The following is a 22,471-nucleotide window of genomic DNA, read 5'->3' on the forward strand; positions in this document are numbered from 1 at the left end:
CCTGGGGCCCGAGGCCTACTTCAACTTCGGTTTATTCAAGTTTACAAACCTTAGGTGGGACCTTTAGTTCCTTAAGTTCCGATCACTTGACAAATACATTTCTAGTTTTACTTGTTTTACCCAGGCAGGCAGGATGAGTTTGTTGTTTTCATCCCCGTAAGACCCGTTCCCTAACCAAAGTCGAACTTTTCGGCTTTTGTGAGCGGTGTTGGAATTATGTGAATTGCTTGCTTATAATCTCTATAGGCCAACAAAGGAGGTTTGATTGTGCACACTGAGCTGAGCGCATTATAATTACTTTACAGTCAGAAGAGCTATAAGACATTTAGGACCTATACGGCTGTAGCAGTCGCATTCAACAAAAGATCAATCAAATCCTGTCTTGGGCCGGACGAGTAATTTTTTTTCCTAGGAGGGTTAGGGGCAATGTCATGAAAATTCAGTTTTTCCTTTGAATCATTGCAAGACTTAGGTTCTCGTTCTATTTTCCCCTTAATTTAAAATTATCTCAGTGATAAATTTGGAGAAGAAAAATAGCTGATGAAAATGAGCAGCGACGACGTGGATTCGAACCAGGGATTTTTATATCCATAGCTCATCTCGCTATCCACTAGGCTACAAGTCTCAATTATTCTGCCCAAGATGAGTGAATGAAGATACATGTATAAAAACTTGAAGGTTATTATGATTTGTATCTGTATATTTTAGATCAGACGTCAGTCACCTACTTATAGATAAACTAATCCACTTTTTAGTACTGTCACATGTGCCTTGTTTTGATATATTGTATGTCTTTCATATCAGAGTTATGCATTATTCTAGTGAAAACGTCTTTTTATTTCACATGAATGTATATTACCCATTTCTGTAACTCCATGATGTTATATACTTCGGTTAAAAAAGGTTTAAGCGAAAAAAGTGAATCTACAAAAAGTAATTATATGAAAATGAAATATTCCTTTTCTATTGTTAATACCGATCAGCATTTTTAATTGTTCTGACGTTTTGCTGGTTTGTTTTTCATTTGCATATTTTAATTAGGTAATGATTGTAAAGTAACACAGAGATAAAGGGCTATATGAAGTGATTTGCTTTAATTAATACATTTTCAGTACAAGTCTTCACAGATTATATTAGATTATAAATCTCAGTCGAAATGAGTATAAAATTTGTCTTGGCAGTAGGAACGTTTAAATCACATTTGTCTCTAGATCAAATCGAAATGTATTCCTCATGCACTATTAGGTTGTTTTCTAGAGACTCTGTAGGCATGTTCTGCCTTGAATTTTCATTTCAATGACTTACATATTCACACCTTCAGAAACTGGTGATACTGCCAAGAATACTGATTACAATGATTCAAATTCCCATCAGGTTACAATAATTAGGGTATAATATAAATTGTGCAAGTCATTCTTTTTATGTACTTTTTGATACAACTGGTCTACTGGTTCAGACGTTTTGGAAGTTGGAATAAAGCTCACGCAATATTAAAGTGTCTTACTCAGTTAAACTTTTCCTGTGTGACCTATAGCGACTTTGCCATTACATCAACCGTATAAGATTTGTTGAAGATCGGAGACATTATATATTTAATAACTTGTTCCTTATTTTAATACAGAGTATTACTGTCACGATATCGTGCAATATTTATTATTACCTACTGCGGCAAGCATACTCCAAAACCTAAGTTCCATATGCATGGCCAGCTATATAGCCTACATGCGCTTTTGTTTTTCTTATCAAACCGTCTTTAAATCGAGCAAAGTCACACAATGCAGGTTTTTAAACGAGCCAATTCACACATGAAAGCTATAAAAGCCATTTGGAAATTATTACGAAATGAACTTGCAGTGTCACTGGTCTGAAGCTCCCAAAGTATTTTAAGTCGGTTTTGGGTCACTGTTTCAGATCCGAAGAGTTAGGGAGGTTAATAATTAGTAGAACAAAAAAACAGTGTCAACCGATGCGAGATCTTAAATGAAACATGATCGTCAGGCACCGAAATTACTGAAATTACCTTCATTTAAAAATTAGTTGACTATCTATGGATCGAAGGAATGCTTAGAGAGCGTTCATCATTCGGAGAACATCATGCAGTCATTCATGCAGTTTTCGATGTGGGTGTGTCCGCTAAACTTTACGTTAAATTTCGCCAAGTTTGTAACCAAGGCCAATTTAATGAAACTCCCCCCTCCCACTAAATGTTATCATTTCTCCAGCTGTTAAATAGCAGTTGGGAAAAGTTGTTGATGCAATCTAACAATGGCCACTTAATTAACCTACATGTGATAATGTTTTTTTCCCAACATTCACAAGAAGTGAACATTTGGCAAGTTCCAAATATCCCAGTTTTGAGAGGAAAGTTGGGTATACGCGAGTACAGATTAAAGGTAGAGTCCATCATTTGCAGCCATCCGAAAAGTAACTGGCGTAATTATTGTTGAAAAACTAACTTGGTTGAAAGATAGTAAGGAGACTAAACTCCCTGTGAAATTATTCTTTCTGGGAAGCTGTCATTTTGAAGTAATCAACGAAAGAAGGCATTTCCAACGGTGATTCTTAAGAAGCACCGTAGGAAAATTTAAATTAGTAGTTCGTTTTGTTATTCAGCGAAGCGCGCACAAGTATTCGAACGACGCACACGCGCGCGCGGTTGTTATAATTCGTCGGATCAGTGCGCGACGTCGCGTATAGTTGCAATTCAAAACAATTCAAAACATGATTCAGCAACTTTTGATTTGAAATTGAAATCTTAGAATGCTATTTTTCTCGGAATGTACAGCTGAAGCTTAGCTGAAACTTCATCAGGTTAGTTGCTCAGTATCCTTCATTAGATTTTGAACTCTTTTGTTGCTTCAAACGAACAAAATGCACAAATTACAAATGATGGACTCTACCTTTAAGATGCGCAGTCGATTACTGTCTAATTATACGCCTACAAACAAGAAAACACTTCTGACAAACAAGTAGGTCGACCAATTTTGAGTGCAGACAATAATTACAATGTACTTCCAGTTCACTTTGGTAATCTGCCAGAAAACCATGATGGTGATGTTCAAGTCGGATTTGCCGTGTTCACTCTATAAAACTGTATGGGAGGGCCAAACCGCAACCTTCATCATTCCATCCAACCTGCTCGGTGGTCCTCCAGAAACAGCCGCAGTCCTCAGCTTGTCCACCGTCGTCCGGTTGGCCAGTACGCCACCCGCCGTTGTAGTTTAAGTGCCCCCCGTCACTCCAGGTGAATCGTCCTTCATTCGCCAGGTCGTTGAGCCCAATCCAGACGCTAGCACCCACAACGCCATCGTTTGATACCAGAGAGGTACTCCACATCTGGAGCAGGAAGTTGTTTTCCCCTGAGCTGCGGGCGGACGCCAGGTGCCCCTGGCCGTCACGGGTGAAGAACTCTCCGCAGTGCTCCTCGGCCGATTGCCAGGTCTTGGGAGGACCGAAGAAACGGTAGCAGTTGTTACCGTAGCGTGTCCAGAACGGTGGACAGTCATCCGCGGATACTAAACCCAGGACCAGAAAGAACATCACGCACGAAATCTTACGGAAAGCCATGATGACGATCTTCAAGTCAGTTTTGTTGTGTTCACAGGCCAATTTGCCGCGGTGAATGAATGTGTAAATGTTCCTCTTTACTATTCGCTTTATCGTTTTTTGCTATTCGCTTTCAATTTAACGTTCTTGTTTTGTCCTCTATTTGGCATTTCATTGCTTTCCGGGCAACAGAGTGACGTGTGAACCCGGATATGCACCCGACATTTATACTGGGTGCGTTCGAGTAGCTCACCCGGATGCCGGCTCGGGTTTGCCACGTACGGTTCGAATTAGCTCTGACGTCATTCTTGGGAATGTGGACTAGTGGATAGTGGAACTATGGATCGCAAGATCTGTGGCCCGAACCACCTACTATGCCTATGTCCAGTTTCATCGAATATTTTTGTTCTTTGGGATAAGTTTAATTCTAGGGAAAACAATACCAGAACCTGCGTGTTTTCCGTCCACACAGCGTGATAAATATTCATTTTAGGGTGCGTGATGTGATTGGTTGTAATACGATGTATGCTGCCAAAATAAAATAAATACGCATCCGGGTGAGCTTCTCGAACGCACTATTGCCAGGCACAATAGAGCTTGAAAGTTCACCCCTTGTAAAAACTAGCTAGTCCAACAACAGAGGGCGCTATTACAATTGATCCCGATTATGCTTCTATCCAGGTTACATGCAAATCTCCATCTTGATGCAGGAAAATTGCTGTTTTTCAACATTTAATCACCCTGACATTGTGTTACCTAAACTATAATTGTTTAATTCCATTCCTGTGGTAATATTTGATATGATGAACAGTTTATTTAGAATCTATATTCGCCTATAATTGTCACATTGTCGGATCTATTATCATTTCATTGAGTGATAACTGTTGTAACTCTCTATTATTAATTCATTGAATGATTGCTCTCTATTATTATTTTCATTTACTGATTACTGATGTAATTCTCAGTGATATTTCAGCATAAAGATACAAAGAAACAAAGAAACAAATACAGATGTGAAGAAAAGGACAAAGGGAAAGAAAGAATAAATCACTGACGCTGAACTTTATCGGCCAGAAGTAACAGTTAATGGAATCAAGTTCACATTTATTAGATTAACATCCACCCAGCTACCCAAGTTCAGAACATAATTTGGGCCTTCGAGCCGGATCTCTTGATCGTGATTTCGTTTGAAAAATTGTCAGATAATCTCCATGCATCATGGAAAACAATGTTGACACGCCCGTGTCTGTACCATTGGCAGTCCCCCACTACCTGTGACGAACCTGAGGGGCTGACTCTTGGGGGGGGGGGGGGGGGGAGGTGTAAAACTAAATCTTTTCCAAACTTATGTACAATACATAATTGTCCATCATGTACTTCATGCTAAAACTTAAGAAGTTGCACGTGACTGTAAGGCCATAAAAAAAAATACTCGGTCTCTGGTCAGCGCGCGCGTCGATTTAATCATGCGCGTCAACCTTTTGTTTCCCTTCAAATTAACACGGAAGCTACAACAGCGCCCTCTATTGCCGCACCTCCTCAAATGTTTGTACCAAGGAGCACCAAGGAATGGGGAAATTGCACCAAGGCAAATGATAAAGGGCACCAAGGCATATTATGGAGGACACCAATGTACAGGTATAATGAGGACACAAAAAAGCGAAATAATACCCACCTTGTCTGTACAATTCAAGCTTGAAAAAAAAAAAACCACCCCCCCCCAAAAAAACCCGCGTCGCCGCATCAATTCCGGAACTTCAGTCTGACCAGAGACCGACTTTTTTTTGGGGGGGGGGCCTAACATTACCACACATTATCTTGCCTCTAAAAAAAAATCATAAACAATGTCACGAATTGTTAATTTTTAACAAGTATTTAATGTATTTTGTTTGCTTTTTTTCGGACAGTTACAGTTTGGTACTTACAGTTTTATGGGTGAGTTAGGGGGTTCGTTTTTGGATTTTTTTGTCTGGGGTGGGGGGCCGACCGACCGACCGACCGACCGACCGACTGACCGACCGACCGACCGACCGACCGACCGACCGACCGACACCCGAGTGACTTGTATAGAAGCGCTGTTGCCAGAGCTTTCAAAAAAACTCACCATGATCCGTTCTTGAGAATTCGGTTGGAAGATCCGGGTTCATACTAATAAGATCCAGAAACAGGAATGCAATTGCCATGTGATGCAGGGATCCAAAGTCACAGAAGTCAAACCTTGTTTACAGCAAGTAAGATTCTGATTCAAACTCGTCCCCGGGGCCTACTTCAACTTCGGTTTCTTCAGTTTACAAACCTTGAGGTATATACATATAAACCTAGTTCTTTTATTTCCGATTTGTTACCACAAGCAACAAGCGAATGTGTTTTATCGTATTCTTGGTGATAGGAGAGTTTTTAACTCTAGCCCTACTTTAACCGTCCTGAAAATCTGCACCCTAGCTTTATGCATTGTTTTCACTTAATTTACCCCGAGGTTATAAGAAAAAGACACCATTTAGCCGAAAGTATTGACCAGGAAACTTGAACTTGAAGTAGGCTATATTATCACTCATGGAAAATGAAGTTACCACGTAGCTAAAGTGTTCAGTTGAAGTCGGATGAAAGTTTTCAATAAACTCTCAATTATTCTGCCCAAATGAATGAATGAATATATAAAACTTGAAGGATATTTTGAATTGTATCTGTTTAGTACATTTTAGATCACACTTCACTCCTGTATTGATAGATATACAAAAAAGGCTTTTCTATATGTTGCATGTCTTTCATATCTATTTATATGTGCTTAGTAACTTCTTTTTATTTCACATGAATGCATATTACCCATTTTCGTAGCTCCATCATGTTATATGTTGCTCTTTAAAGGTTTAAGTGCAATATAGGGAATGCGCGTAAAAAGGTACTTAAACTAATTTGAAAACATCCCATTTATACTTTTGGTACCGAGCAGCATTTAATATTGAACACAGTCTCTTTTTTGCTCTGTTTCTATTTTCCACATAAATTTGTTTTGCAGGTAATAATAATTGTCAATGTAATACATAATGAGAAACACAATACAACCAAAACAATAAAGATGAAGTGCTATAATGAATATATTTTCAGTACATGAAAAAGATTATACACAGATTTTATGGGATTTTAAATTCACAATCCAATTCAGTGCTAAGGTGTCTTGGCAACAGGAACATTTAAATCAAATCGGTATCTAGATTCAATCAAAATGTATTCCTCATGAACCACAGTATGTCCCCAAAAAGTGTCCGTCTGACTGTTTGTTTTTAAAATAACTATAAAACCACGAGGTCAAGTTTTAAAATTGTTGGTTGTGCAGATATTCCTACTCCTTGGCCTCAAACCCTATACGTTCCATTTAATTTCAGTAACGCATCATTGCACAATTGTCAATTGATCACAAAACATTTTTGGACATGCCTCATAATCAATTTCAATGCTGTTTTATGTAAGTTGTGTAAAATCCTGCATGTTAGGGGAAAAAGGCTGATGTGGTTTGGGATTGGAATCATTTGCCCTTGAGCATTAAACTGAGGTCTTGCCAAAGATGACTGATAGCCAGGCAAATGATTCCAATCCCAACTGCAGCCCTTTTTACAACATGAAGGATTTTACACAGCTTACTTAACACAGTACTGAAATGGAATAATGCAAGGACAGTGTCCAAAAATGTTGTTGTGATCAATTGACAATTGAGTAGTGATGCGTGACTGAAATTAAATGAAACCCACAAGGGTTGAGGCCAAGGCTTAGGAGTATCTGCACAACCAAACAAATTTCAAAATTGACTTCATAGTTTTGTAATTATTTCGAAAATAGTCAGACTGACACTTGTTTGGGACATACTGTATATTAGGTTGTTTTCTGCTGTTTAATTACAATATTAACCCCTTCAGAAACTGGTGATACTGTCAAGAATACTGATTGCAACGATTAAAGTTCATGATATTATATGGGGAAAAACACCTTTAGGGTACAATATACGTGGATATTGTGCAAGGCATTCTTTTGTGTACTTTTTGATACAAGAAAGTCTGCTGGTTCATACGTTTTGGAAGTTGGAATAAAACAAGCAATATTAAAGTTTCTAACTCAGTTAAACTTTTTGTGTGTGAATTGTGTGTGAACACTTCAGTTAATCGTTACGGGGGGGGGGGGGGTGTCTCCCAAGCGACTTTGCCATTATATCTACCATGTAGGACAATATAAGATTTGTTGAAGATCAAAGACATTAAATATTTAATAACTTGTTTCTTTTTTAATGCAGGCTTAATTACCTACTGCTTGAAGCGTAATCTAAAAGCTACAAGTTCAGTATGCAGGGCCAGCTAGCTACATATACACGTGCTGTCTATAGATATTTGCTTTTCTTATCAAACCGTCTTTATGTCGAGCAAAGTCATACCAATGCAGTTTTTAAAAGCCAATTCACATGAAAGCTATAAAATCAACTTGAAATTATTAAGAAATGAACTTGAAGTGCCACTGATCTGAGGCTGTCGAAAGTATTTAAGTCGTTTTTGTGACTTGTGTCAGATCCAAAGAGTCAGTGAGGTTAATAATATAGTAGAACAAAAATCCAGTGTGAACCGATGCGAGAATTAAAGTGTTTATGAAACATGATCATCAGGCACCGAACTTACTGAAATTACCTTCATTCAAAAATGCGGTGATTATGTAGTGAAATGGTTCGAAGGAATGCTTAGAAAGCGCTCATCATTCAGAGAACATCATGCAGTCACTCATCCAGTTTTCAATGTGGGTGCGTCGGCTAAAGTTGATGTTTCGCAACGTTTGTAAACAAGACCAATTTCCGATTAAACCGAAATCGTCACGTAACTGTTGTTAGGATATCATGTTTCCGTAGGGCACGCAAAGCCAGGCTACAAGACCCAGTGAATTGTTGATAAGACCCAGTGAATTGTTCGTAATTGTCTTTGCAAGTCAGTGATTCCGCCTGGTGACAGGATATTGGATAACAGGTTAGTCATTGTTGTACCATCTGGGAATAGCGGTGGTTTACCCCTTTACTTCTCTCTGTTCTAATTTGAGGGCATCTTGCAAATGTATGGGAGAGCCCAAAGGCAACGGTCATCATTCCATCCAACCCACTCGGCGTCTCTCCAGATAGAGCCGCAGTCCTCGACACCTCCAGAGTCGTCTGGTTGGCCAGTACGCCACCCGGCGTCGTAGTCAAAGCTCGTCCCGTCACTCCAGGTGAAGCTTCCTTCATTCGCCAGGTCACTGTGCCCAATCCAGACGTGAGCTCCCACAATCTCCTCATTTGGTACCAGAGAGGTACTCCACATCTGGAGCATTAAGTAGTTCTCCCCGGAACTGTGGATGGACGCCAGGTGCCCCTGGCCGTTTCGGGTGAAGAACTCTTGGCAGTGCTCTTCTGCCGATTGCCAGGTCTTGGGAGGACCGAAGAAACGGTAGCAGTAGTTACCGTAGCGTGTCCAGAGCGGTGGACAGTCATCCGCGGATACTAAACCGAGGACCGCAAAGAACATCACGCACGAAATCTTACGGAAAGCCATGATGACGATCTTCAAGTCAGGTTTGCTGTGTGTTCTTACCGAGGCTAGTTGCAGTCGATGAATGATCTGGAAACATGAAGTACTCCGCTATTCAACATCCCATATTAAGGTTTCCCAATTTGCTGCATGAGTTTTAAGTAGGTTTCTACCCCATTGAACTTTGGATCACGTTACACTGTGTAGGGCCTATTCCACAGAACAACATGTACGTGGTTCTGTCGAAGTTCGGTAATGGATTTTGGACGATTCCCAAAAAGGTTCAACATTATCACAATGATCACTGCAAAGTAACAGCTGTCAAACAAAAAAAATACGGCAAAGGGGACAAACCCAAGCGACGTGAAACGTGACTCGGGGTCAGAGTCTGGGGCAAAAGATGTAAAACTAAATTCTGTCCAAACTTATGTATAATACATTGCCCAACATGTACTTCATGCTAAAGCTTAACCTTGCGCAGAGTGACCTGTTGCCCTTTGGGCCCCAGGTAACCGAATTAAAAAAAAATAATTGAGGGCCAATGACGGTCACCTTCCATCTAATCCTCATTCGACCCTTGCCAAATAAGCTGGTTCAATGAACTTTGCAGCCAGGGCTTCGCCCAGGCCATGTCAACAAACTTTCGACCAGGCCTCCTGCCAAGTCTCATTGAAACATCAAGAAAGACATGTAACTTGACACAGCCATCTCCCTTCATAACTGCATACAACTGCATACCACAGCCGCCAGCCAATTATCTTTCCAGCGCACTGTCTGGTAACTGTCTGGACACTGTCTGGCACGTAGCTTTTTGTTGTATTGCTATGAATAGGGTCTTGCGTAGTGCGGGAAAGTAGCTGCTGCCCTCTGGCAGCAGTTGACGAGTTGTTGTAAAGTTTTTTTTGTAAACGCTGCGCAGGGTTAAGAAGTTGCACGGTACAGTCAGTTATAAGTGAAGGGGGTGGGGGGGGGGGGGGGAGAGGGAGAAATATTCAGGGACTAACGAAATAGCCTTAATGTGCTCGTGACTTATGTCTTGTGCGCGTTTTAACATCAGTTGCATATTAAATTAGGGCCCATCTGACGCTCTTCACACAACAACGCAAGTCAAAGTGCAGACTGGCCAGTCCTTGATGTTTAATATGGTAACCGACCCTCTCCCATGGTGCACCGACTGCATGCTATCATATACATGTACATGTAGTCACCTAATTGCAGTATTCGCGGCATGGTTCACTCTGCTTTCTTCTCTGTGGTTGCTTATTGTGCGTCACATTGCCTAATATTTGTGACGAATTCTTTAAGAGTATAACTATATTTCTTTCTGAGCGATTTTATAGGAAGCATATATCGTGTTCACAAGTCCTTTTAAATAAAGTCAAAAAAAGTCTTTTAAAACCAATGGTGATCCCGGGACGAATGTTTTTCTTTGACCCCTCCTCTGATTCGCCTCACTTCACATCCGTATTATCAGAGGAGGGGGGGGGGGATATGATCCGTTCTTGAGAATTCGGTTGGAAGATCCGGGTTCATACAAATAAAATCCAGAAACTTTGATGCAATTGCCATGTGATGCAGGGATCAAAATGTCACAGAAGTCAACCTTGTTTACAGCAAGTAGAATTCTGATTCAAACTCGTCCCCGGGGCCCGGGGCCTACTTCAACTTCGGTTTATTCAAGTTTACAAACCTTAGGTGGGACCTTTAGTTCCTTAAGTTCCGATCACTAGACAAATACATTTCTAGTTTTACTTGTTTTACCCAGGCATTATGGTCAGGATGAGTTTGTTGTTTTCATCCCAGTAAGACCCGTTCCCTAACCAAAGTCGAACTTTTCGGCTTTTGTGAGCGGTGTTGGGCTTATGTGAATTGCTTGCTTATAATCTCTATAGGCCAACAAAGGAGGTTTGATTGTGCACACTGAGCGCATTATAATTACTTTACAGTCAGAAGTCAGAAGAGCTATAAGACATTAAGGACCTATACGGCTGTAGCAGTCGCATTCAACAAAAGATCAATCAAATCCTGTCGTGGGCCGGACTTTGGCAGTGCTACCTGGGAAATTACAAGCATACTGCTTTTCAAGCGAATGCATTCATGTGCATGAGGTATATGATCAGAATTGTCCGGGTAGCACTGCCAAAATACTCACGACTGGATTTTATTGATCTTGTTGGTAGCGAACGCTACAGCTGGTATAGGCCTATACATGTTTTATAACTCCTTTGATTGTGAAGGGTGGTCGTCTTTAGGAGAAAAAAAATACGAGGCTTTTGATCAGGAAACCTGATCGTTTGTGTGTTATATGGCGACTGAAGTTACCACGCAGCTAAAGTGTTCAGTTGAAATCGGATAATGTTTCAATAAAGTCTCAATTATTCTGCCCAAGATGAGTGAATGAAGATACATGTATAAAAACTTGAAGGTTATTATGATTCGTATCTGTATATTTTAGATCAGACGTCAGTCACCTACTTATAGATAATATACACAAATCCACTTTAGAAGTGTCACATGTGCCTTGTTTTGATATATTGTATGTCTTTCATATCAGAGTTATGCATTATTCTAGTGAAAACGTCTTTTTATTTCACATGAATGTATATTACCCATTTCTGTAACTCCATGATGTTATATACTTCGGTTAAAAAAAGGTTTAAGCGAAAAAAGTGAATCCACAAAAAGTAATTATTTGAAAATGAAATATTCCTTTTCTATTGTTAATACAGATTAGCATTTTTAATTGTACTGAAATTTTGCTGGTTTGTTTTTCATTTGCATATTAAATTAGGTAATGATTGTAAAGTGACACAGAGATAAAGGGCTATATGAAGTGATTTGCTTTAATTAATACATTTTCAGTGCAAGTCTTCACAGATTATATTAGATTATAAATCTCAGTCGAAATGAGTATAAAATTTGTCTTGGCAGTAGAAGCGTTTAAATCACATTTGTATCCAGATCAAATCGAAATGTATTCCTCATGCACTATTAGGCTGTTTTCTAGAAACTTTGAAGGCATGTTCTACCTTGAATTTCCATTTTAATGACTTACATATTCACACCTTCAGGAACTGGTGATACTGCCAAGAATAGTGATTACAATGATTAAAATTCCCATCAGGTTACTGTACAATGATTATTGTAAAATATAAGTTGTGCAAGGCATTCTTTTGTGTACTTTTTGATACAAGCAAGTCTGCTGGTTCAGACGTTTTGGAAGTTGGAATAAAACTCACGCAATATTAAAGTGTCCTACTTAATTAAACTTTTCTTGTGTGAACTGTGAACACTGGGGTTAATCGTTGCAAGGGGCTCTCCCAAGCGACTTTGCCAGTACATCAACCGAGTAGAACCAATAACTACATGTACATGTATGTATAAGATTTGTTGCAAATTGAAGACATTAGGCGAAGTAAAAAAAAAACATGTTGAGCGTCCCCGCCCGCTTCCTTTTTAGAGGCCGCCTCCTTTTTTTTTTTTTTTTTTTTTAAAGACAAAAATTGATAAATTTTAACGATCTCTGACGAAAGAAATCATATTTTTAGACTTTTATACCGTGTATAAAGCTGTGGAAATAGTCAATGAGTCCAAGTGGCGGCCATTTTGAAAAAAGCTGGTAACCAACTTGAAAAATAGCCCGGCCGCGTTGTCTTGAAAAATGTGTCTGGCGGCCATTTTGAAAAAAAAAAAAAAAAAAGAAGGGCCTCCTCCTTCCTTTTTGTCAAAGAGGCAGGACGCTAAACATGTTTTTTTTTTTATTATTTTGCCTTACATATTTCATAACTTGTTCCATATTTTAATGCAGGCTTGTATACAGAGTTTGACTGTCACTATATCGTGCAATACTTGCATTACCTACTGCGGCAAGCGTACTTCAAAAGCTAGTTCAATATGCAGGGCCAGCTATATGCCTACATGCGCTGTTTAAAGATATTTGCTTTTCTTATCAAATCGTCTTTAAATCGAGCAAAGTCATACCAATGCAATTTTTAAAAGCCAATTCACATGAAAGCTATAAAAGCAATTGGAAATTATTACGAAATGAACTTGCAGTGTCACTGATCTGAGGCTCTCGAAAGTTTTCGTTTAAAATCGTTTTTGTCACTGTATCAGATCCGATTAGTCATGGAGGTTGATATAGTGTAAACCTCTGTTCAAAAATGCTGTGACTTCCAGTGGTTCGAGTGAATCCTTGAGACATTCACCTGATGTCCAGTCGAGAAGGCATTTATCATCATCCAGTTTTCGATGTAGGTGTGTCAGGTAAAGTGTTTTGCAAAGCTTGTATTTAACAAGGCCAATTTAATTAAACAGAAGTCGTTGGGATTACATGTTTCAGTAGGGCACACACTAAATCAGGCTAAAAGACCCAGTGAATATTTCACAAACTAAGATTCGGTGCGTGTCGATTGGCATTTCTGATAAAGGTTATGGTATTGCCTTTACAATTAACACGTTAATGTTTCACCATCTGTCATGTATAGCGGTCGTTTAACCCGTTACTGCTCTCTGTTATAATATGAGGGCATCTTGCAAATGTATGGGAGGGCCGAACCGCAACCTTCATCATTCCATCCAACCTGCTCGGTGGTCCTCCAGAAACAGCCGCAGTCCTCAGCTTGTCCACCGTCGTCCGGTTGGCCAGTACGCCAACCGGCGTTGTAGTCATTTAAGCTCGTCCCGTCACTCCAGGTGAATCGTCCTTCATTCGCCAGGTCGTTGAGCCCAATCCAGACGCTAGCACCCACAACGCCATCGTTTGGTACCAGAGAGGTACTCCACATCTGGAGCAGGAAGTTGTTTTCCCCTGAGCTGTGGGCGGACGCCAGGCGACCCTGGCCGTCACGGGTGAAGAACTCTCCGCAGTGCTCCTCGGCCGATTGCCAGGTCTTGGGAGGACCGAAGAAACGGTAGCAGTAGTTATCGTAGCGTGTCCAGAACGGTGGACAGTCATCCGCGGATACTAAACCCAGGACCAGCAAGAACATCACGCACAAAATCTTACGGAAAGCCATGATGACGATCTTCAAGTCAGTTTTGTTGTGTTCACAGGCCAATTTGCCGCGGTGAATGAATGTGTAAATGTTCCTCTTTACTATTCGCTTTATCGTTTTTTGCTATTCGCTTTCAATTTAACGTTCTTGTTTTGTCCTCTATTTGGCATTTCATTGCTTTCCGGGCAACAGAGTGACGTGTGAACCCGGATATGCACCCGACATTTATACTGGGTGCGTTCGAGTAGCTCACCCGGATGCCGGCTCGGGTTTGCCACGTACGGTTCGAATTAGCTCTGACGTCATTCTTGGGAATGTGGACTAGTGGATAGTGGAACTATGGATCGCAAGATCTGTGGCCCGAACCACCTACTATGCCTATGTCCAGTTTCATCGAATATTTTTGTTCTTTGGGATAAGTTTAATTCTAGGGAAAACAATACCAGAACCTGCGTGTTTTCCGTCCACACAGCGTGATAAATATTCATTTTAGGGTGCGTGATGTGATTGGTTGTAATACGATGTATGCTGCCAAAATAAAATAAATACGCATCCGGGTGAGCTTCTCGAACGCACTATTGCCAGGCACAATAGAGCTTGAAAGTTCACCCCTTGTAAAAACTAGCTAGTCCAACAACAGAGGGCGCTATTACAATTGATCCCGATTATGCTTCTATCCAGGTTACATGCAAATCTCCATCTTGATGCAGGAAAATTGCTGTTTTTCAACATTTAATCACCCTGACATTGTGTTACCTAAACTATAATTGTTTAATTCCATTCCTGTGGTAATATTTGATATGATGAACAGTTTATTTAGAATCTATATTCGCCTATAATTGTCACATTGTCGGATCTATTATCATTTCATTGAGTGATAACTGTTGTAACTCTCTATTATTAATTCATTGAATGATTGCTCTCTATTATTATTTTCATTTACTGATTACTGATGTAATTCTCAGTGATATTTCAGCATAAAGATACAAAGAAACAAAGAAACAAACACAGATGTGAAGAAAAGGACAAAGGGAAAGAAAGAATAAATCACTGACGCTGAACTTTATCGGCCAGAAGTAACAGTTAATGGAATCAAGTTCACATTTATGAGATTAAAATCCACCCAGCTACCCAAGTTCAGAACATAATTTGGGCCTTCGAGCCGGATCTCTTGATCGTGATTTCGTTTGAAAAATTGTCAGATAATCTCCATGCATCATGGAAAACAATGTTGACACGCCCGTGTCTGTACCATTGGCAGTCCCCCACTACCTGTGACGAACCTGAGGGGCTGACTCTTGGGGGGGGGGGGGGGGGGGAGGTGTAAAACTAAATCTTTTCCAAACTTATGTACAATACATAATTGTCCATCATGTACTTCATGCTAAAACTTAAGAAGTTGCACGTGACTGTAAGGCCATAAAAAAAAATACTCGGTCTCTGGTCAGCGCGCGCGTCGATTTAATCATGCGCGTCAACCTTTTGTTTCCCTTCAAATTAACACGGAAGCTACAACAGCGCCCTCTATTGCCGCACCTCCTCAAATGTTTGTACCAAGGAGCACCAAGGAATGGGGAAATTGCACCAAGGCAAATGATAAAGGGCACCAAGGCATATTATGGAGGACACCAATGTATAATGAGGACACAAAAAAGCGAAATAATACCCACCTCGTCTGTACAATTCAAGCTTGAAAAAAAAAAACCACCCCCCCCAAAAAAAACCCGCGTCGCCGCATCAATTCCGGAACTTCAGTCTGACCAGAGACCGACTTTTTTGGGGGGGGGGGGGCCTAACATTACCACACATTATCTTGCCTCTAAAAAAAATCATAAACAATGTCCCGAATTGTTAATTTTTAACAAGTATTTAATGTATTTTGTTTGCTTTTTTTTGGACAGTTACAGTTTGGTACTTACAGTTTTATGGGTGAGTTAGGGGGTTCGTTTTTGGATTTTTTTGTCTGGGGTGGGGGGCCGACCGACCGACCGACCGACCGACCGACTGACCGACCGACCGACCGACCGACCGACCGACACCCGAGTGACTTGTATAGAAGCGCTGTTGCCAGAGCTTTCAAAAAAACCCACCATGATCCGTTCTTGAGAATTCGGTTGGAAGATCCGGGTTCATACTAATAAGATCCAGAAACAGGAATGCAATTGCCATGTGATGCAGGGATCCAAAGTCACAGAAGTCAAACCTTGTTTACAGCAAGTAGGATTCTGATTCAAACTCGTCCCCGGGGCCTACTTCAACTTCGGTTTCTTCAGTTTACAAACCTTGAGGTATATACATATAAACCTAGTTCTTTTATTTCCGATTTGTTACCACAAGCAACAAGCGAATGTGTTTTATCGTATTCTTGGTGATAGGAGAGTTTTTAACTCTAGCCCTACTTTAACCGTCCTGAAAATCTGCACCCTAGCTTTATGCATTGTTTTCACTTAATTTACCCCGAGGTTATAAGAAAAAGACACCATTTAGCCGAAAGTATTGACCAGTATTGCTTAGTAACTTCTTTTTATTTCACATGAATGCATATTACCCATTTTCGTAGCTCCATCATGTTATATGTTGCTCTTTAAAGGTTTAAGTGCAATATAGGGAATGCGCGTAAAAAGGTACTTAAACTAATTTGAAAACATCCCATTTATACTTTTGGTACCGAGCAGCATTTAATATTGAACACAGTCTCTTTTTTGCTCTGTTTCTATTTTCCACATAAATTTGTTTTGCAGGTAATAATAATTGTCAATGTAATACATAATGAGAAACACAATACAACCAAAACAATAAAGATGAAGTGCTATAATGAATATATTTTCAGTACATGAAAAAGATTATACACAGATTTTATGGGATTTTAAATTCACAATCCAATTCAGTGCTAAGGTGTCTTGGCAACAGGAACATTTAAATCAAATCGGTATCTAGATTCAATCAAAATGTATTCCTCATGAACCACAGTATGTCCCCAAAAAGTGTCCGTCTGACTGTTTGTTTTTAAGTGACTTGTATAGAAGCGCTGTTGCCAGAGCTTTAAAAAAAACCCACCATGATCCGTTCTTGAGAATTCGGTTGGAAGATCCGGGTTCATACTAATAAGATCCAGAAACAGGAATGCAATTGCCATGTGATGCAGGGATCCAAAGTCACAGAAGTCAAACCTTGTTTACAGCAAGTAGGATTCTGATTCAAACTCGTCCCCGGGGCCTACTTCAACTTCGGTTTCTTCAGTTTACAAACCTTGAGGTATATACATATAAACCTAGTTCTTTTATTTCCGATTTGTTACCACAAGCAACAAGCGAATGTGTTTTATCGTATTCTTGGTGATAGGAGAGTTTTTAACTCTAGCCCTACTTTAACCGTCCTGAAAATCTGCACCCTAGCTTTATGCATTGTTTTCACTTAATTTACCCCGAGGTTATAAGAAAAAGACACCATTTAGCCGAAAGTATTGACCAGGAAACTTGAACTTGAAGTAGGCTATATTATCACTCATGGAAAATGAAGTTACCACGTAGCTAAAGTGTTCAGTTGAAGTCGGATGAAAGTTTTCAATAAACTCTCAATTATTCTGCCCAAATGAATGAATGAATATATAAAACTTGAAGGATATTTTGAATTGTATCTGTTTAGTACATTTTAGATCACACTTCACTCCTGTATTGATAGATATACAAAAAAGGCTTTTCTATATGTTGCATGTCTTTCATATCTATTTATATGTGCTTAGTAACTTCTTTTTATTTCACATGAATGCATATTACCCATTTTCGTAGCTCCATCATGTTATATGTTGCTCTGTAAAGGTTTAAGTGCAATATAGGGAATGCGCGTAAAAAGGTACTTAAACTAATTTGAAAACATCCCATTTATACTTTTGGTACCGAGCAGCATTTAATATTGAACACAGTCTCTTTTTTGCTCTGTTTCTATTTTCCACATAAATTTGTTTTGCAGGTAATAATAATTGTCAATGTAATACATAATGAGAAACACAATACAACCAAAACAATAAAGATGAAGTGCTATAATGAATATATTTTCAGTACATGAAAAAGATTATACACAGATTTTATGGGATTTTAAATTCACAATCCAATTCAGTGCTAAGGTGTCTTGGCAACAGGAACATTTAAATCAAATCGGTATCTAGATTCAATCAAAATGTATTCCTCATGAACCACAGTATGTCCCCAAAAAGTGTCCGTCTGACTGTTTGTTTTTAAAATAACTATAAAACCACGAGGTCAAGTTTTAAAATTGTTGGTTGTGCAGATATTCCTACTCCTTGGCCTCAAACCCTATGCGTTCCATTTAATTTCAGTAACGCATCATTGCACAATTGTCAATTGATCACAAAACATTTTTGGACATGCCTCATAATCAATTTCAATGCTGTTTTATGTAAGTTGTGTAAAATCCTGCATGTTAGGGGAAAAAGGCTGATGTGGTTTGGGATTGGAATCATTTGCCCTTGAGCATTAAACTGAGGTCTTGCCAAAGATGACTGATAGCCAGGCAAATGATTCCAATCCCAACTGCAGCCCTTTTTACAACATGAAGGATTTTACACAGCTTACTTAACACAGTACTGAAATGGAATAATGCAAGGACAGTGTCCAAAAATGTTGTTGTGATCAATTGACAATTGAGTAGTGATGCGTGACTGAAATTAAATGAAACCCACAAGGGTTGAGGCCAAGGCTTAGGAGTATCTGCACAACCAAACAAATTTCAAAATTGACTTCATAGTTTTGTAATTATTTCGAAAATAGTCAGACTGACACTTGTTTGGGACATACTGTATATTAGGTTGTTTTCTGCTGTTTAATTACAATATTAACCCCTTCAGAAACTGGTGATACTGTCAAGAATACTGATTGCAACGATTAAAGCTCATGATATTATATGGGGAAAAACACCTTTAGGGTACAATATACGTGGATATTGTGCAAGGCATTCTTTTGTGTCCTTTTTGATACAAGAAAGTCTGCTGGTTCATACGTTTTGGAAGTTGGAATAAAACAAGCAATATTAAAGTTTCTAACTCAGTTAAACTTTTTGTGTGTGAATTGTGTGTGAACACTTCAGTTAATCGTTACGGGGGGGGGGGGGGGTGTCTCCCAAGCGACTTTGCCATTATATCTACCATGTAGGACAATATAAGATTTGTTGAAGATCAAAGACATTAAATATTTAATAACTTGTTTCTTTTTTAATGCAGGCTTAATTACCTACTGCTTGAAGCGTAATCTAAAAGCTACAAGTTCAGTATGCAGGGCCAGCTAGCTACATATACACGTGCTGTCTATAGATATTTGCTTTTCTTATCAAACCGTCTTTATGTCGAGCAAAGTCATACCAATGCAGTTTTTAAAAGCCAATTCACATGAAAGCTATAAAATCAACTGGAAATTATTAAGAAATGAACTTGAAGTGCCACGATCTGAGGCTGTCGAAAGTATTTAAGTCGTTTTTGTGACTTGTGTCAGATCCAAAGAGTCAGTGAGGTTAATAATATAGTAGAACAAAAATCCAGTGTGAACCGATGCGAGAATTAAAGTGTTTATGAAACATGATCATCAGGCACCGAACTTACTGAAATTACCTTCATTCAAAAATGCGGTGATTATGTAGTGAAATGGTTCGAAGGAATGCTTAGAAAGCGCTCATCATTCAGAGAACATCATGCAGTCACTCATCCAGTTTTCAATGTGGGTGCGTCGGCTAAAGTTGATGTTTCGCAACGTTTGTAAACAAGACCAATTTCCGATTAAACCGAAATCGTCACGTAACTGTTGTTAGGATATCATGTTTCCGTAGGGCACGCAAAGCCAGGCTACAAGACCCAGTGAATTGTTGATAAGACCCAGTGAATTGTTCGTAATTGTCTTTGCAAGTCAGTGATTCCGCCTGGTGACAGGATATTGGATAACAGGTTAGTCATTGTTGTACCATCTGGGAATAGCGGTGGTTTACCCCTTTACTTCTCTCTGTTCTAATTTGAGGGCATCTTGCAAAGGTATGGGAGAGCCCAATGGCAACGGTCATCATTCCATCCAACCCGCTCGGTGTCTCTCCAGAAAGAGCCGCAGTCCTCGACACCTCCAGAGTCGTCCGGTTGGCCAGTAAGCCACCCGGCGTCGTAGTCAAAGCTCGTCCCGTCACTCCAGGTGAAGCTTCCTTCATTCGCCAGGTCGCTCTGCCCAATCCAGATGTGAGCTCCCACAATCTCCTCATTTGGTACCAGAGAGGTACTCCACATGAGCATTAAGTCGTTCTCCCCGGAGCTGTGGATGGACGCCAGGTGCCCCTGGCCGTTTCAGGTGAAGAACTCTCGGCAGTGCTCCTCGGCCGATTGCCAGGTCTTGGGAGGACTGAAGAAACGGTAGCAGTATTTGCGGATACTAAACCGAGGACCAGTAAGAACATCACGCACGAAATCTTAGGGAAAGCCATGATGATGATCTTTAAGTCAGGTTTGCTGTGTGTTCTTACCGAGGCTAGTTGCAGTCGATAAGTGATCTGGAAACATGAAGTACTCCGCTATTGAACATCCCATATTAAGGTTTCCCGATTTGCTCCCGATCTCCAATGGTGCACCGACTGCATCTTATTATATACATGCAGTCACCAAAATGCCAACATTATACGCGGCATGGTGCACTCTGCTTTCTTCACTGTGGTTGCGTATTGTTGCCTCATATGTGATGAATTTTTTAAGAGTATCACTATAATTTTTCTGAGCAATTTTATAGGAAGCATATCCTGTTCACAAGTCCTTTTAAATAAAGTTTAACAAATAGTCTTTAAAACCAATGGTAATCCCGGGACGAAATGTGTTTCTCTGACCCCCTCCTCTGATTCGCCTCACTTCACATCCGTATTATTAAAGGGAAAATAACATGATCCGTTATTGAGAATTCGGTTGGAAGATCGGGGTTCATACCAATAAGATCCAGAAACTTTAATGCAATTACCATATGATGCAGGGATCCAAAGTCACAGAGGTCAACCTTGTTTACAGCAAGTAGGATTCTGATTCAAACTCGTCCCTGGGGCCCGGGGCCTACTTCAACTTCGGTTTATTCAGTTTACAAACCTTACACTCTAAAAAAGAAGTGTAAATTTATGTTGTGTAAAACTGTTGTGTAAAAAAATTGCGTCATTTCTGCCCAATATTGAGCAAAATGACAATTTCGCTTGTACCTCCTACTTGTGTCAAATGTGTTACACATGAAAAGGGTAAAATAGTACCCAACATTGACTACAAGTCCCTGCAGCACAGGCAAAGAGTTCAAATCATGGTGTTATTACCCAAGTGATGGGTTAAAGAAACTGGATTTACCCCACCGCTGTGTAACAATTATTTCATTGCACACGTTGAAGAGTAGAATTTACCATGACATTAGTAAAATGTTACCACTGTGTGGGGTAAACTGACGCACGTGACAATGTTTACCCAATATTGTGCACGCGTCATCACTCATGTACAATATGGCCGCCGCTTGTGAGACCTTCAACAATTTGGGGATTTTGATGACGTGATTTCTTTGTTCCAGGTAAGTCAGTGAAATGAATTTCAGTGTTGTTTCCTCCAAATGGGATGCTGATGTATGAGGATTAATATCGGGGAGATTAGAGAAGTAACATGCTTATTTTTTGGACATTTATGTGCAACTTGGACGTCACGGCTCTGCCAACCACGATTCCATGCACATGATGCATAGTACGTTTCATGTACCGTATAGTGAGTGTTCTCAGATCTAGAAACACGGAGTAAAATGAGTGGCCGACATTTGGGAAATTGTTTTTGAATGAGTTGATTGAGGGAAATTCTAACACCCCTGCCCATCATTTAGCCCACGTTCCTTGTAATAGTCCTTATTCATCAGCACTATATTTGGGGAAATATCATCTTATTCATTTTACTGACTTTCCAACCCAGGACTCAGTTATTGAAATCCCTCGCGATTGCTGTCTCTAGCATGCAATTCACATTGCAGAGTTCAAAGTTGAATAAAACCGCAAGGATCAATAACAAAGGTACACAACAACGAATTCAAAAACAACCCAAGTGATGGGTAAATTTAGAACCCAATAGTGCAGGGTAAAAATTAGAACCCAATATCTGGGTAAGAAACTGACACAACACTTGGGTAAAAGGAGGGTTGGGTAAAGTTTACCCAATAATTGAGTAAAAAGGGAACATGGTCGTCACATGGGTAAACTTTGTTACCCAACTTTGTTGTGCAAACACGTAACACAATTATGGGTAAAAGTTACACTGAAATGGGTACTTTTTTGCACTTTAGCTGTTGTGTAAAAAAAAGTACACAAGTTGACGACAATGTTCCCTTTTTACTCTCGAAAAGGTAGTAATTT

At 39.8% G+C, this 22,471-nt stretch overlaps 3 protein-coding genes and 1 long non-coding RNA gene across 4 annotated transcripts; 1 reads left to right on the forward strand and 3 right to left on the reverse strand.

Annotated features, from left to right (window-relative positions):
• Nucleotides 1–2,901: 2,901 nt before the first annotated feature.
• Nucleotides 2,902–4,010, reverse strand: LOC119726574 (alpha-N-acetylgalactosamine-specific lectin-like). Its single transcript, XM_038198311.1, has one exon. It carries the CDS (start codon nt 3,565–3,567, stop codon nt 3,079–3,081), a length of 489 nt encoding a protein of 162 aa, XP_038054239.1. The 5' UTR covers nt 3,568–4,010; the 3' UTR covers nt 2,902–3,078.
• Nucleotides 4,011–6,965: 2,955 nt separating this feature from the next.
• Nucleotides 6,966–9,358, reverse strand: LOC119726696 (alpha-N-acetylgalactosamine-specific lectin-like). The gene has a single exon (XM_038198495.1). The coding sequence runs from the start codon at nt 9,099–9,101 to the stop codon at nt 8,604–8,606; it is 498 nt and encodes a 165-aa protein (XP_038054423.1). The 5' UTR covers nt 9,102–9,358; the 3' UTR covers nt 6,966–8,603.
• A 3,432-nt stretch (nt 9,359–12,790) lies between these two features.
• Nucleotides 12,791–14,545, reverse strand: LOC119726575 (alpha-N-acetylgalactosamine-specific lectin-like). The gene has a single exon (XM_038198312.1). It carries the CDS (start codon nt 14,093–14,095, stop codon nt 13,580–13,582), a length of 516 nt encoding a protein of 171 aa, XP_038054240.1. The 5' UTR covers nt 14,096–14,545; the 3' UTR covers nt 12,791–13,579.
• Nucleotides 14,546–21,215: 6,670 nt separating this feature from the next.
• On the forward strand, nt 21,216–22,144 carry LOC119726579. Its single transcript, XR_005270838.1, has 2 exons — nt 21,216–21,648; nt 22,035–22,144. It is a non-coding gene; the product is annotated as an uncharacterized LOC119726579 (long non-coding RNA).
• The last annotated feature ends 327 nt before the right edge of the window (nt 22,145–22,471 follow it).

This window comes from Patiria miniata, unplaced genomic scaffold (genome assembly GCF_015706575.1).
Source record: "Patiria miniata isolate m_02_andy unplaced genomic scaffold, ASM1570657v1 HiC_scaffold_2, whole genome shotgun sequence".
Classification (NCBI taxonomy): Eukaryota; Metazoa; Echinodermata; class Asteroidea; order Valvatida; family Asterinidae; genus Patiria; species Patiria miniata.

What these genes read in the sequence shown, in the direction of transcription:
- LOC119726574 (XM_038198311.1), bottom strand. Translation starts at nt 3,567, where the DNA reads ATGGCTTTCCGTAAGATTTCGTGCGTGATGTTCTTTCTGGTCCTGGGT.
- LOC119726696 (XM_038198495.1), bottom strand. Translation starts at nt 9,101, where the DNA reads ATGGCTTTCCGTAAGATTTCGTGCGTGATGTTCTTTGCGGTCCTCGGT.
- LOC119726575 (XM_038198312.1), bottom strand. Translation starts at nt 14,095, where the DNA reads ATGGCTTTCCGTAAGATTTTGTGCGTGATGTTCTTGCTGGTCCTGGGT.